The sequence below is a fragment of the Phalacrocorax aristotelis genome, chromosome 3 (assembly GCF_949628215.1).
Source record: "Phalacrocorax aristotelis chromosome 3, bGulAri2.1, whole genome shotgun sequence".
Classification (NCBI taxonomy): domain Eukaryota; kingdom Metazoa; phylum Chordata; class Aves; order Suliformes; family Phalacrocoracidae; genus Phalacrocorax; species Phalacrocorax aristotelis.
Window position 1 is genome coordinate 64346917 of NC_134278.1, and position 16014 is coordinate 64362930.

General features: G+C 38.9%; 1 protein-coding gene across 2 annotated transcripts in view; it reads right to left on the reverse strand.

The window, feature by feature from the left end:
• MAP3K5 (mitogen-activated protein kinase kinase kinase 5) overlaps nt 1-16014 on the reverse strand; it is a 109140-nt gene that overhangs the window by 20987 nt on the left and 72139 nt on the right. For both annotated transcript variants that reach the window (XM_075087700.1, XM_075087699.1), the window contains exons 12-16: nt 14188-14237; nt 8714-8809; nt 7274-7355; nt 5196-5329; nt 701-828 (exon numbers count right to left, since the gene is read on the reverse strand). In XM_075087700.1, the coding sequence (XP_074943801.1) occupies nt 701-828; nt 5196-5329; nt 7274-7355; nt 8714-8809; nt 14188-14237 (490 nt within the window). The remainder of the gene's footprint in view (nt 1-700; nt 829-5195; nt 5330-7273; nt 7356-8713; nt 8810-14187; nt 14238-16014) is intronic.

The following is a 16014-nucleotide window of genomic DNA, read 5'->3' on the forward strand; positions in this document are numbered from 1 at the left end:
AATTGTAGGTACTGCTTCTATAACCAAACACCTCTCCAGCCAAATGCTTACTTGCATCACCACCAGCCTGAGTAACTAAAAAGAGTCTCAGTATCTCAACTGGCCTCAGCTGCAGCAGAAAAGCACATGCTTCCTCAAGCAGGCAGATCAGAACCCATTTAATCAATGTGTTTTCCCCTCTCCTGTGCCTGGAGAGAGGTTGCCCCAAAAACACATTTTAAAAGAGTGAAAAAGAGTGGATGTGCATAGGCATGTCTTGGTATATACATCAACTCCACAGTTTCTCAAAAAGCTAAGATCAAGAAGTGGGATTTTTTGTGAGTTCTTTGGTCTCAAGCAGAAGCAACAATCACCAATCACCTTTCTCTTGTGTTAGGCACCTGAGGAGGGCTCAGCCACCTGAGACTAGCTACAGTCTTTCTAGTTGGATGACCACAGATCATCTCTGAGCTGTAGGTAAAAGGAGCTTGCCTGCCACAGCAGTCACGTGAGCTGTATCTGCAGCACATCCCATCTAAATACTGAATGAGAGGACTTAAGCATTTTGAAGACACAGTTTTCCCCATTAATTTAGGAAAGAGACATTAGAGAATATTACATTTGCAGGAAATACATCTCATTGCAGTACTATAGGGTTCTATACTTTTAAAATATTAAAAAACAAACCAACCAACCAAAATGAGCCTCCCCCATAACTTACCACCTGGCACCTGTTCCATGAATATCTTAATAAAGCCATTCTCACTAAGAGAACCTAAATACTGGACAATGTTTTTATGTTTCAGATGCTTGTGTAAAGCTATTTCTTCATGCAGAGGTTGGGAATACCTGGAAAGAAAAGACACAGTTCATTCAATATTGACCTTCAGGAAGAAAGTCTTGTGTTTACTGTAGTAGCTGAAGTTCTATTTTAGATCCCATGAAACACGTTTACACTGAAAATGATGTGTTAGATGCATTTAAACAACAGTGGTTGTGACCACCACATACTAAAAAAGTCTGTAATTATATATGAATACACATAAAATATATGTAATATTGTGTATACACACACACAAAGTGTTATAGAAGTACACAGATAGACTGAGTAAAAATAAATTTGTGGAAAATGAACTCCTCTCCAGCCTAACTCAAAGAGAGTAAACAGCTGGGCAAGCAGCTGGATTCAGACTAGTGCCAAAAGTGAACTAGTAAACCATAAAGTTAGTGTGTAATTAAAATCACCTCAATAATAATAGCAAATCACCATTTAAATTTTAAAGTAGGAGTCTCATCTGAAAGCAAAAGTGGATATCTATCAGAGTAAAAAAAACAGGAATCATTTCATGGGGAGATACTCAGAAGAACTGATCAAAACTATTTCAAACCAAATTTAGTCCAAGGCAAAATATTCTTCAGAGATGGAAGCTTTTCAGCACTCTTTTTGCCAAGACGGTTTCTGGAGTCCAGATCCTTCTCCAGTGTGGAACACCACCAGAGCTCAGCAGCTGATGTGCTCCTTGCCCTAACGTTGTTCTTCCAACCATGGGTGAGCCGGAAGGAGGTCATCTGCCAGACTCTGTATTGTCTGGCAAAACGTAGGCCATATGCCGAGAGTCTGGTGGCTACTAAAGCACTAACAGGTGCAGTCAGACTTTCAGGGTAGCTGAGATAGATGAAGGACACAGAGGTCCCGTCAGTCCAAATGCAAGAAGGAGCTGCAGAGTCTTGAGCAAGTGGAAGACCTTCAGATGTTTATACTCAGGGAGTGCTAAACAACGTAACTGCAAACTCAACCTTGCAGCTTCTTGCCACCAAAAGGAATAGTTTTACTGCCACCTTCACCTTCAGCAGGTTGGTCTCAGCACAGGCTTCACACCAACACTGGTACATTCTGAATCCCTAATGAACTGGCAGAAAACTTATTTTATTTATTTATTGGAAGGAGGGATAGCTTCCTGCTGCCTCAAGTCCATCTCTCCCTGGAGCCAGCAGAATGCCAGTGCCAGGAATGCAAAACACTAATGCAACTGAGGTTGTTAGGGGGAAGGTGCCTGTGAGCTCCACGCCCTTTTGGAGCAGGTAGTTATCAGCTCACCCTAACAGCAGCATCAAGCTCCAACTGGATGCTGAACTAAAGAAAGGGAGGGAAAAGAAAAAAAGTGGGCATCTGAAAATGCCTCTGGAAAACAACTGTTATACAAAACAAGGAAAGTATTTGGTTAAAGTGCGATTATACAACTCTGAGTGTATTTACTAAAAACTATTTTGAGGTTTTGGCTTGCCTCTCCACACATGACTATAAAGATTCTGACTGCACTGTTAGTCATTCAGAAAGGCAAAATCAGAGATTATATTCCTGAGTTCTATTAATGGGATATTCATTCAGAGCAGCAACAGCAAGACCATTAAAATTCTTCCCCCTGCACTTTCAAACTGCACAGTTAATTGAGTCTTGAGCAACTAGAATAATTTAGCAAATAAAATAAAGCCATAAGAAAATTCTCCAGTGGGATGAAGCATTTATTATTTTAGAACTTAGTCATTACGATACTTTAAATGGTATGAAGAAAGAAAAATTCTAAATCCTAGAAGGCTATATCTTATTATCTACCTAACATGATTTTACTTTAACTTGGAAAGTTGATATGGCCACTGGTACTGTTTTATAGTACTGGAAATGCATTTGAGTACAACAGCATTGCAGGAAAGTTTCATTTTCTTTCAGAATGTGTCTCCATAGTCTAACATTTCCTGACAATTAAGTAAATTATTCAGTAGCTTAGATTTAGCATATAGCAGTATCGAAGACTCACTGCTTTTTGCACAGAAATCCTTGCATTTCTGGCCATGCTCTGACTGAGAACTTAACACTTCTTACAAATCCAAAAGATAGTAATTTTTACTTTGATAATGGTAAGAATTAACTTTAGAGATTAATCCTATTCTTTCTACAGATTTCTTTCAAAGTGCTAAAAGATCAGGTTATAACTAAACAGAAATTAATTAATAAATTTTTCTTAGTTTGCAATTAAAAGAATAATACTTGAAATTTGTCCTGGAAGCCTGTAAATATTTCTTAAAGTCTAGATGAAAGACTAAAAGTTTCTTAATAATCTCTTTTCCAGTATGCCGTACACATTGAACCTGAAAGCTTTTCTGTTGAAAATTCTTTTAAAATGTGTACTGGAGAAGAAAAATCTGCCTTTTTTTTCCCTTTAAAGTAGTTACTGCTCTGTTCAGGCTATCTTTTTATCAAACAACAGTTATCACAAACAATTTCTTCTTAGCACATACAAAACTTGCAACTTTACTTTTTAGTCAAGAGATTGTTATTGTAAATTTAACTTAAAAATGTATTATAATTTCTCAGAAAGTATGGCCTCATTACATAAAACAATACAGAGGATGGAAGGATTCCCCTTTCCATATTCTAATTCCAGTATCTTTAAAATATTACAAGTATGGAAAAATTATTAGACCACACACATATCCACATTGAACAGCCAATATATACATGGATTCAAAAAGATTTAGAAGGATTTAAAAAAAAAAAACAAACAAACAAAACGGAAAGAACAACTATGTGAGGACAGAATAACCAAAAAGGGGAGGTCCACAAGAGACCCATGAAAAAGAAACTGAGCTAGGACAGCAGGTGGCATTACTGACCTTCCAGTCTGTAAATTACACAAAGAAAGCTTTCTAAGAGTTATCACACAGTGTCCTGCCAACCTCTAGGCTCCAATACAATTTAAACTGCAGTACTTGATGCTGGATAGGTTGTAGAGAATAATGCTCCTTTTCTACAAACGGTGGTTTTACCCCCTGGGAGATACATTCTAGTCAAAAGTGAGAAGAATAACAGCCACTGTGGTGGGTTCAAATAACCTCTTGTATTTACAGTTTTGAATGCTAGCGCATTCTTTAAGACAACTGCTAGGTAGGGACAGGTAAAACCAGCTTCCTTCCTGATATCGTTTATAGATTGAATGCTGCAGAAAAAAGGATGTAGCATGTCAAAATATAGGAAACCCTGCTGAAGGACAAGCTATCCCTTGGATCACAGTAGTTATTCAAAAAAGTCAAATGAGCAAAAGACGACCAGAAACTTGGAAATATGGATTCCATTTCCCAACTGAAATGATGGACAAAAATTCACCAATTGGTGCTCTCGATATTTCACCTACATTCTTTTAGTATGTGATTCCTCCTGCTACCAAACAGCGTTCTGTTTTTATCAGAAAAGCTTCCTTCATAAAAATTATTTCTTTAACAATAGGGAATGGAGGGATTTCTCTTTCTTTTACCATCCATGGCAATGACTTCATTTCCTATTTTTCATAGCTTTCCTGAACGTAAGCCTGAATTACAGGCTTTGATAATACTTTACAGTCTGCCTGAGGGGCACTTTGAAGACCCAGGCACTCAAGTCACCTGTTAAGAAGCAGCTTGTACAACACTTGACTACAAAAACCAAAGGCTAATGTAGAATTCAAGAATAAGGGTAACTTGACAGTTTAATACAGTCAGTTTCCTTTGAAAAAATCTTATCTTTAGGCTTGCTATCATTCTTATCACAGTATTTATAGAAATCTGTGTATTCAAAATAGGATACACTGCAAGCCTCCAGACAAACAAGTACTAAGGACATCAAGTATCTTGTCTTTCCATGGCAATTCTTATAAATGAGAGGGCAACACATATATAAAGAGACTCACATTAAAAAAAATGCGGACAAAAAGATCATTCCACATGATCTATTCTAATATTAAGGGGCTTCATAATACATGAGGCACAAACAGGACAGGAAAATGTCTTGATCAACAATTCAGGGTCAGAATTTTCAAGGACCCTGCAAATTGTGAATTTCAATAGTTGTTTTATAGGGACATGCCTGAGCATCTCTAAGTAGATAGGGCTTATCACTAGGTGTTAGAGTGAGATTCTGCACTTCAGCAATATTTCTTTTGGAAAGAAAAAGTATTATAAACTACTAGTTCCAAAATCAGTAAAATTCTCAGCTGTGATCGTAATCTATTCTGCAACTTGGAAATGTCTAGTTACAAGGACAGGGAACACCATTATATACCACGGAGATATAATTTATTGGCAGCTTTCTAGAAGAGGTACTCCTTGATCAGCAAAATGGTTGATCACATCACTGATGAAATTATGTAATGCACAAAATTTGGCATCAGCCACAGTTACCATACCTGCTGTCTCTCTCTGGGATTTCTTTAATAGCAATTCTGACTTGATTGCTCAAATCTCGTCCTGCATATACAATGCCATAAGTTCCTTTCCCCAGAATGACTCGCTCACCATTTTCATCATATTCATAATCATACTGCAAAGCAAACAACAACATGAAGTGAAACAGAGGGATAAGATATATTTCATCTGACACTGTGCTCATAACTAAGGCATCTAGGATGCTAGTTGCTTTCTGCAGACTACGGAGAAGGAAAGAAAAACACTTCAAGAAGACAATTTGTATACTGTGCAGACATGCTTATATTCCTCACTGACTGTACAGGAAACACTGGCTCCTAAGATAGCCATTTCAGGTAAGTGCATAAAGCTAAGCTAGCCTTCACCTGTTCAGTGTGGTTACACCTGCATGTCTTACTCAACAGCATCTGCAATTCTGCTGGCAGGTGCTGTAAAAACAAGGGAAGACGACAGAGGGCACTCTGCACCAAACAGAGAACTTTGGCTCCCACAGAGACATAGAAAGCAAGGCAGGATACACTTAATTTGTTCCAGATACTCTCCTGACCTGACCACATCTTCCAAAACTAGCACAACCTCGGTTTTGGCAGTACCAGGTCAGCCAGCAGAGTGTGCCAATGGAGGTTAGTCAGGATTGCAGCATATTAAGCATGGTTTCAACTGAATTTGAATTTCAAAGGGTTTAAAGGCCAGTCCAGAAACAGTCATTAGACAGATTATCTGATCTGTCCTCTTGTGTAACACAGACACGTAATTTCACATGCTCACTCCCATGCTAAGCCCAGTAGCTCATGCCTAGATAAAGTATTTTCTTTTCCTCCAAATAAAGACTGCCATCTTCTTAATAAAAGAATCCACTACTTCTTTTAGTATTTTGTTTCAACAATTAATTACTCTCATGGTGAAGTCATGCCTCTTAATTAAAATTTCTTTGGTGTCACTGTATTTCATTTAATTCTTCTTCAATAGATTAAAGAGACCATTAGCACACAGTAATTTTCCCTGTAAAAATGTTTACCCACTGTAATCAAGTCACCCACTGCTTTTCTTTTTACTAAAATAAACAAATGAGGCACCCTAAGGTTCTCATTATAGGGTGTTTTTCTATCCCATAAGTCACTCTAGTGGCTTCTGTTTGTGACTGCAGATGTATTATAAAATGCCAACATCAAAACTGGGACAGAGGCCTATGCTCATTATCTAGTACCGACTCTCTCAGTTACTTCTGGATGTCCCTAGAGCTTCAGGAGACCAGATGTTCATATGATAGGACATGGGCTTAGGTATTCTATCCTGTTCCCTGCCACCTAAAAGAAAGCCTAAACATCCTAAGTACTGCATTGCACCCAATGGCCCCATACTCACTTTTTTAACTACATGTATGTTCAGATAGAAACCCAAGGTGAGAATACAGCGGGTAGCAGGATACCCCAGCAAGCTATAACTTAGCTATTGTGTGGCAGCAGAAGTAGGGCATCCTAAGCTTCTGTGCGAGTTACTGGGCTAAGTGTATACACAGCTTCCATCAGCACCAACATTACCATCTGATTTGAGTTTGCTGTTCTTTGCCGTGCTTGCCTACAGACGATAATCAGCAAGGACAAACTTTCCCCTACTACAAGTATATCCTTACTTGTTGTGCAGACAACCTGCCAATAATGTAAGTGCACGTGATTCCAGTGATGCATGAAACAGACAAACAGTCTTTAAAATTTAACCAGATGCTAATGCTGCCCAACTATGATTACACTCCGAAGTAACTGTTACAAGAGCTACTCTGTAATAAGCACAACTGGAAAATTCCATAGTTGAGTACCTTCTCAAACAAGTATGCTCACTGAAATATGAGAGATTTAGCTATGCTGGTTATAAAAACTACATGGGGATCATTAAAAAGAATCATTACTTTATGAACAATAAAGGATAAAATTTTGTAAACAATAACTTAACTTCAGAGAAGGGATGAAAATTTACTCAATTCAGTGAAATGGTACACAAGAAGCCCAGAATTCTTAGTATTGTGGGAGAAAAGCAAAAAAAAAAAAAGAAGTAAAAATACCTCTAGAGAGTCTCCATCACATTCCCCTTCCTCTGTAGTCTTCCCTATTTCTTCAGTGATACTGTTCACCATGTCAAAAAACCTGTTGAGGTGAGTGGGGAAGAAAGGTAAACGCACACTTGAGACAGTATGCAGACAAAGCGACCACTTCTCTCAAGTAATAAATGAGCCAAAATAGGACTTCAGCATAGTAAGTACAAACTCAGTGTAAAAGTTAGTTTGTTGGCAAAGAGGAAAAAAATATTTTTGTTTACATGAAGAATTAACGGTTCAAATCTGTCATTTTCCCACTTCTTTTATGTACTCCTTTCATATGTACAAGACATCAATGATGCCTGAAATTATTAATGGAATATTTCAACATCTACATGTCAGGCGAAATTCTTATCCTACACCACAATTTCTTTATGTCCAATGAAAGCAGCGAAGCATCATGAGGACTGCCTAGAAGTCTTGCCTACATTTGGAGGAGTTTTTGTAGTGCAGAAAGGTTAGTTTCAAGTTTTTGCTTGAATGAAAAGGGGGCCTATTTTACAACTTCCCATTACAAAAAATACACTATTACATATGATTTCTACCCCTCTGAAATAATACAAATACAATATCATGCTAAGGTATCTCTTCTATGCTCATCTTCTAAGCAGCACCCAGATATGAAGGGGAATGAACATGGTAAAAGAACCTGCGTGAACTAGAATGGATGAGAAGACAAGCTAGGGATTGGGCTTGGAGATGGCCACAGCCATTAATATGGAGTACTGCTGTGATTTTTTGTAAAGTTGCAGCCTTTTTAGCACAAAACCCATGAAATTTCCTCTGGAAATGCCTTCTGGATCAATTCAAAGACCACAGCTCCCAAGCTTATGGAGCAGAAACACAGCTCAGAGAATCTGAGGCACCTCTAGTTTTGTGCAACAAACCCTTGCCAAGTTTCCTGTAGGGATACTGGTACAATCTTACTTATGTAAACATGATGCTAATATAAAGGAAATCAAGTGTGCTTCTTCATAATCATAAATAAAATTTTAGTTATACTAAAAGAGAAATCTTAACCAGACCTTGTTGTTACCCCAAATGTTCCCACCCGAGAAAGTCCATTTTAAGTTTAAGATGCTTTGTTAGATTGGGTGCAACAAATGTTTGTAGTAAACCTCAATACCGCAAGTATTGGAAAAACAATCCCACAAAGCATGTAAAGAAAAAATTTGTAATCATATTTGTTTCCAGTGTTTGTCTGAGCTTGCACTTTGACCCTTCAAACTTCATATATCTCCAGCATACTGTAGCACTAAGCTTTTGCATGAAAGATGGTGATCACTGAGAATGCTCAGGTCAGCTTTCACCACGGTTCTCAAACAGTCAGTGTCCCTGTTGTGCATGCAGACACCAGCTACCTCATTACAGGCTCTTTTTTTTTCTGAAATAAAAATAGTGACACACCTTCTGCAATGAAGTTCTGTGCAGAAATAGATTTGAAAGTCATCTGAGTTGTGCCGCACGTACAGGAAACAGCACCGTTCTTCAAACTTCGAAATGCTGAAAGAACAGCCAAGCAGAGCATGTTATTGGAAAGGTGCATTTGGTCTTCTACTGGCTATGTCAAACCATACACACCAACCCACTTAATACGGAAAACCACCAGATTAAACCTCAGAAGCCATATTTTTTCTTTATTGTAAAAGTACACTCCTGAATCCTCCAAAGTTTACATTCTGCTATTTGGTATTGTTCAGGGTGCCCCCTAGTCCACACATTGCCCAAGAAAGAGTAGGAGCAAGGAAGTTAATAGGATTACTTCCATTGACCCAAGTAATTTTTGTCTTCAGCACATTTAGGTAAGGCCCCTAATTTCCACTCCCGCAGCCAGGATGAAATATCCTTTTTCATCACCACGTTAGAAAGCTGGACTTTGGACTCAAATCATGAGTGCTTCCTGCTTTAGAAATCAGCCGCAGCTCAATCCTGAACACAAAAAATTTCTGATTGTTTGCTTGGGAATTGGTATATTGATAATATGTCAGAAAAATATTTTAGAATTAAGTCAGCATCAAAAAAATGAGGTGAATGACTTTACCTCACCCTAGCCCACCCACACCTTTCTTCAGTTTTGGTTTTATCTGCTATAACAGCAGAACAATGACAATGAAAAAGTATGTAGGCCATGTTCTTATGGCTGCATAGATGTCTCAGCAGAAGAGGTGCAAACTCTGGTACACAGTTCTCTACCCCATGTAGGCTGCAGCTCTTGCAAAGATATTAATTCACCGGAATTGTTTTATATGAAGGTCTTTACTGTGCTCCTTATAGAAAATATTAAGCGTTGTTTGAAATAGCTCTTTCTGTAACTGTGTTACACGCTGAGTGCCAGGTGCCAAGCTGATGCAGTATAACTGATTGTTACTAGATTAGAAAAGGGGAAAAAAAGGATGGCTAGAGGTGTTACTAGGGAATACAGTATTCGAGAAACCAAGACAAATTATGCCTCCTTATTAACATTCTTAAGATACTGGACAAAATCCACAGTCCTAGTAAGACCAAACTATTTTAGCTGGATCAAGATAGCCATCATGCTTTTAATTAATTTCTAGCACAATGAAATAAAATGGTATTCTATGTTGTACCAAAGGATTGATGATTTGCTTAACCTAGCGGTTTTTCTCTAAACATCAGGAAATACTTGTAATTTTCAACCTTTAATGGGCACCTAAGGTTGTCTGATCCTTGCTTCTTTTTATGATTCCTCTGTGTAGAAATGTAGAAATTTGGGAAGGATGTGAAGGTCCTTCAACACGTCCAGAGGAGGGCATGAAAGCTGGTGACGGGGCTGGAAGGCATGTCCTGTGAGGAGCAGCTGAAGGCTCTGGGTTTGTCTTGTTTAGAGAAAAAGGGTGACCTCTCATTGCTCTCTGCAGCTTTCTGAGGAGGGGACGTGAAGGAGGTGGTGCTGATCTCTTCTCCCTGGGATCCAGGGACAGGACACCTAGGAATGGTTCAGAGCTGCGCCAGGGGAGGGTCAGACTTGACATGAGGAATCATTTGATAAACAAGTGGCTCTTTAGGCAAGCTGGAGGGCCTGCCTTTCATGAATTTACTTATGACAAAAGTGAGCTTCATTGTAAGAATATTTGTCTTTGGGTGCAGCGAGTCATTTATTTTTATCTTAGGAAAAATTAATAAGTGCTGAGTAATGTACCCATCTGGGAAGATAGACACTGTCCCCAGTTTATGAGCTAACTTGAATTTAAAGTTTTCCAAGCATATAGGTAAACTCTCCAGATATGGAGTAACTGATATTAACAAAACTACTCATTCATTTCAAGGTCCATGTGAGTTTTAACATTTTACTGATTAAACTGTCAGTTTAAACCTGACATGCACAGAAGCCACTGACTAACACAGCAGTGAATAAAAGGGTAAGAATGTGAAGTGTACACAGAGGGCAGGCAAATTAATAAATATTTAAGGCCTTTAAGTGAGCATTTACATTGCTTATATGTTGCTTTCCTCCCTGAAAGAGAGTTGTTAAAGTAAAAGAAGGAAGACTGAAAAATACCAATTTATAAAAAGAGACATGATAATTTGCTCAGGAAATGCCTCATTCTGACAGCTCCTGAGCACACATAGTACCCATCAACTTCTACGACAGCAGAATTGGGGCTGAATTTGTAAAACTCTGAAGACAAACAGGGAAGCATGTTGCAGCGTGGCCTTGTGCCCAGCTCGTGTGCATCTAGAACTCCCCTTAGTCAATGAGAAATACTGCAAACACTGTAACTACTGCTTATGAATACTTCCAAGATGAAGCAGCAGATAAAACAGTTGAGGACTGGCAGCAACCACAGAAATGCAGCTCTGCGGAACTTGTCTGTTTTCTAGAAGCGTAGCAGTACAGGCACCTCCTACTGTCGTAATTAAGTAGTCTGATGAGATTCCAAGCTCCAAGAACTTGGAAGATTAACATCCTTGTTGTCAATTCTTAAGTTACGAAAAAAACTGGATAAAGATCTGAACCCAACCTTTCCACTGTTTCTAACACTACATTCATTGGCAGGACCTCTGAGGCACTCTCCCATGGAAACACCACAAGCAGCAGTTATTTCATAATCCAGGGCTTGTCCCGAACGCTGAGGAAAAGCCAACTTGTGTCTAGCAACTTCAGTATGATACTTCATTTTTCCAATTTAAAAATAAAAAATAAAGATGGTATCTGCTTGATCATATGATGTCAGCTCTACACAACGCTAGGGACTTTTCTGGATGACCTAAGATGCAAAGCACCTTGGGGTAGCAGCCATGTTCCAAAAGCTCTGATGAAGCCTTTAAGATTAACAGTACTTGCTGGCCTGATTCAGTAATAAGAATTTGCATTTAAGAGGTCAAGAAGGCGTATGACAACAGCAGAATTATTTACCTTGGCACACAAACTGCTAATCAATGAGTTTGTTAAGCTAAACCCAATTACTATGACTCCCTGCACAGAGAGTGTGATTTAGCATTGTGCTGCTCAGAGCATTCTATATACTTTCCAAGCGCCTTTGCAATTCTGGAGAGCCAAACTCTATTACTCATGAAAGATGATGTTGATTACACTGGTGATACATAGCACACAGTGATCCCTCACTCACTTCCTTGAAGTATTTACCAAAAACATTAGCCATTTCAATGCTAGAATTCTCTTCAGACCTGCTGTCTCCTTACATAGTGCAGTAAATATTTATGGAGACCTTTGTTGAAAAAGCCTCTAAGGTGTACAAAGACCTGCCTTGTACATTAAGGCTGCACCTCTAACGCTGGCTCTTACTAGTCCAGAAAGGCTGAGAATCCTCATAAAGCTGGGAACTCCCCCTTCCCAGACTGCTTTAAGTATAGGAGTGTCAAGGCAGCCAAAAATAGTCTGGGTACTAAAATAGATTAGAAGCAGGCCTGGTTCTAAAGGCTGTCCCACTCCAAAGAATACCTGCCTTCATAAAACTAGGGAAAAAAAACCTGAAAAACCCTGAAAAATTAAGTGATCAGAAACATGCATATATTTGGAAGGAAAAAAAAAGGCTTATTCAGTTGTATACTTGCATAAGATAAAGATTTCCCCCTGCAGCTCCTCATGGAGGCAGCCACAGATCCTTTCTAAGAATTCACAGCAACTCTTGGCTCACTGTAAAGTCTTCCAAGTTGTTTTGGACATCTGTCCAGATGAACAGATTGGAAATTTAATTGACAAATTAAATGACAATTGACAGTTTAAACAACAAATACATGAGGGTTCACCAGAAACAGTACTGACCACAGCATGGCTTAATAAGGGCGAAGGGAATTTTAAAAAGAGGACAATAAATACTTTCTTCTTCCTTTTTTTAGAAGCACACAAAAACATACTGTAACCAAAACCCAAACCAGACTGAACTAAGCGTATCATTGCAATTTTTGCCCAAAATAAGCCGAATCCCACAGGACTGAATTTCTGTGCCTATTGATAGTTTGTTTTTTTTTTTTAAGTTACTTTTTGGAAGGAAAAAGAATCATCCATCTGTGCAAAAATGTACTGCAGACATAGCAACAGCAACAGCTTTGTGTGTATGGAACAGTTATTATTAGAACAGAGCAATGACTATTTAAAAAAATATAAGATTTCTGGACTACTTTTTTTTAAATTACACCAAAAGCAAGCACCAAAGTGGAAAGTTGCAAGAGGCCAAAGGATAGATAAATCTTAGCAGAAAAAAAAGGAAAAAAGAGACTGAGACAAAGAATTCATCTGAAGGGGTCACAACAGTTGTAGAACGCTACTTTCTTACTATCAGAAGATACTAATGGCAGGGCTGGACCCTGCCAAACAGGATGCACAGTACAATCAACCTGGGTTAGTGGAAGAGACCCACTAGCTTAGACTGGGCTGTTCTCTACTGACAATATGACACAATCTGGACTAAACCCCCCTCCAGTAAAGAATTCTTCTTAGGAGAAGTGTCCCTAGTACACAGAAAACATTCTGCTGAAATCAAGCAAAGAGATGACAAAGTGTCTTCCTTTGTCATTGTAACAGAAGCCCTGTCCCAAAGAGAGAAGTGTGCTGAAAAGAAAGGTAGCTTTAAACATACAGCATCATTTTCTTCTAATCCAGTCAAGCCAGTCCTGCATGTGTCATTCCTGATCCTATGACTGATTAATCCATGTTAACCTAATCTACATGAATCTTAGGGAGGTTTGGGGTTGGGTTTTTTTGTTTGTTTTATTTTTGGGTTGGTTTTTCTCCCCTCCTTCTTCTTCTATTGACTCCCTTTTCTGTTCTCTCAAACAATCTTCAAGTTTTCACTTTGCGGTTTAACCACCTCTCTGCCACTCTACGTTGAGAGACTCCTCTCTGAAACAGTTTTGCTGCCATACCCATAAACAGACACAGAAACAAAACAACTCCAAACATACTTACTCACACCAAAACCCAACTACAGGTAAGCAATTAGGATACTACAAGAGACCCTGATCTTGTCTGTATCCCATATCCTGACGCTCTGCATCCATGTGTTACCTCCTTGTTTACGTACTGTGCACCAAGCATCTCCTGGCTGTGACAGAACTTAGGTAAGATGACATGAAACATTGGCAGTTATTTTAATTCAATCTTAATTGGCATAAAATGACTACCAACTTTTAGAAAATATTAGGGGTTTTTATTTAACAGGCTATGTTTGCAGATTTTTACACAATGACCCCTGCAAGCTGTCATTTCTGAATCCAGAATAAGACTCTTGGGGCTTCACTTAGAGGAGGGCACCTGTGAAAGGACCTGCAATATTCTGTGCCCATTCTGTGTCTGTTACTCCAAAGTCCACAGCAATAGTTTAATACAATACTCATTCAATTGCTCTTTTCTTCTCAAAACATGAAAGGAAGGAAAAAAAACCCCAAACCAAACTTACCTTACTCCCCTGATTGAAGCAGCACTGAAGTTCCACTCGTGGATACCTTTCTGTAACAATCAAAAGAACATACATAAATAAAATATTCCTTTTTACAAATGAAGTGCCAGTAGGCATATCTTCTGGCCTGAAACTCAAGAGATGGAACAAGAAACACGTGAATTATAACAGCCTATTACCTTTTAACAGTTATTCTTCAGGGCATTTTTTTTTTTCCACCCAAAACCAAAGGGACAGAAGTTCTAGCTAGGAGGTTTGGGTTGTTTGGTTTCTTCACTGTTTATTCTGCAAACACAATATACTATTTTACAAACTATTTGAAACAGCAGATCAGAAGGGCCACCAGTATAGCCTGGTCTGGGTGCTGAACTGGTGAACTCACATGCGACTCTCTGGAAAGTAAGGGAAAAAAAAAATCCACCTCTGGAGAAGAACAAGAGCCTGCTCTGCATGCTCAGTGCCCCAGCGTGTGGGAAGACCAGGCAGAGTGTGCAATAAGCAGGAAGTCTGACACTGGAGAGCAAAGTGGGAAATTCTTGGAAAGTACAAGGAATTGCCCAGGGAAGTAGCAAGTCTGAAGGCCAAGTGGCCGAAGAAACAAAAAGGAGACTATTTCCCTAAGAATCTAGAAGGGAGCAGTAAGAATGTACCAAAAACTCCTAAGAGCCGCCTGAGTAACAAACAAGGCTGGAAGAAAGAAGCCACCCTATGAAAACACAAAGGACCAGGCCTCACTTATTTTCACATCTTTAAAATTTACATCTGTCACATTCAGCAGAACTGAGCTCTCTCTGTAGACAGTCATAGTCCTCTATGTTTATATTCTAATAAAACTTGACTGTAGAAAACAGGAGCCTTTTGTATCTTCTCATGAAAACATTCTCCTTTCAGGAAAAGGTGGAACTACACCACCTCCAAGTGCTGGCAACCTTGGGATCCCACCACAATAAGCAACATATTTGAAGAAACTCTGCTCTCCAGAGCTCAATTTTGTCTGGCATTTTAGTGACCTGAGCGATTAAAAGGCACGGACACATTTCTTGCCCAGAGGTAGTTTATACGCATAAGGGCAGTGTCAAACACAAACAAAATCAAATGTATTTCAAAAGAAAACATGAAAATGTGTAGCTTGCAAACCATTTCATGAATAGTGAAATATACAGAACAGATGCGTTGCCAAAATAGTTGCATGATGTTCAGCAAGTGATAGAGCTCTTATTCTCCCAGCTATAAGAGCTTTCTTTAAGTCTTCCTACATAAATTTTCTCCTCCTCTGTAATTCTTTCCTTCCTGCTTAAATCACATTAAAGGTTGTGATGCTAATATAAAATGCCTAACACAACATACCAAAACCACAAGCAAACATCCTTCTTGAAGCACAAACTTCACACTGCTAAAATTGTGAAGTACAAAGCTGTAACTCCAGTATCTCTTTAACATTACACGAGCAGAAGGATTTCTCCAGTGGGGTACAGGGACAAGAGAATAGCCTGATATTAAGAAAAGGTGGGACTGCATCTTGAAGTGGAGGTACCAAGTGACGCTAGTATGAAGTGCTTGTGAAACTACTATTTGAGTTGCCTGGTTTTGTTGCACGAGGAAAGATCAACTCATTGCCTCCGCTAATGAGGAAGGTGTATCTGCACTGTCTTTTATTCCTCCCTGCATATACAAACTCTGCCATTTTCCAATTTTCCATGCTTGGAAACTTTCTTCAGAGCTTAGTTATTGGTACTTGTCCAATTCACACTATTGGGAATAATCTAAACTCTAAATAAGTTAAAATAGACATCCCAACAGACAGAAACGCTCAAGAAACATAACAAG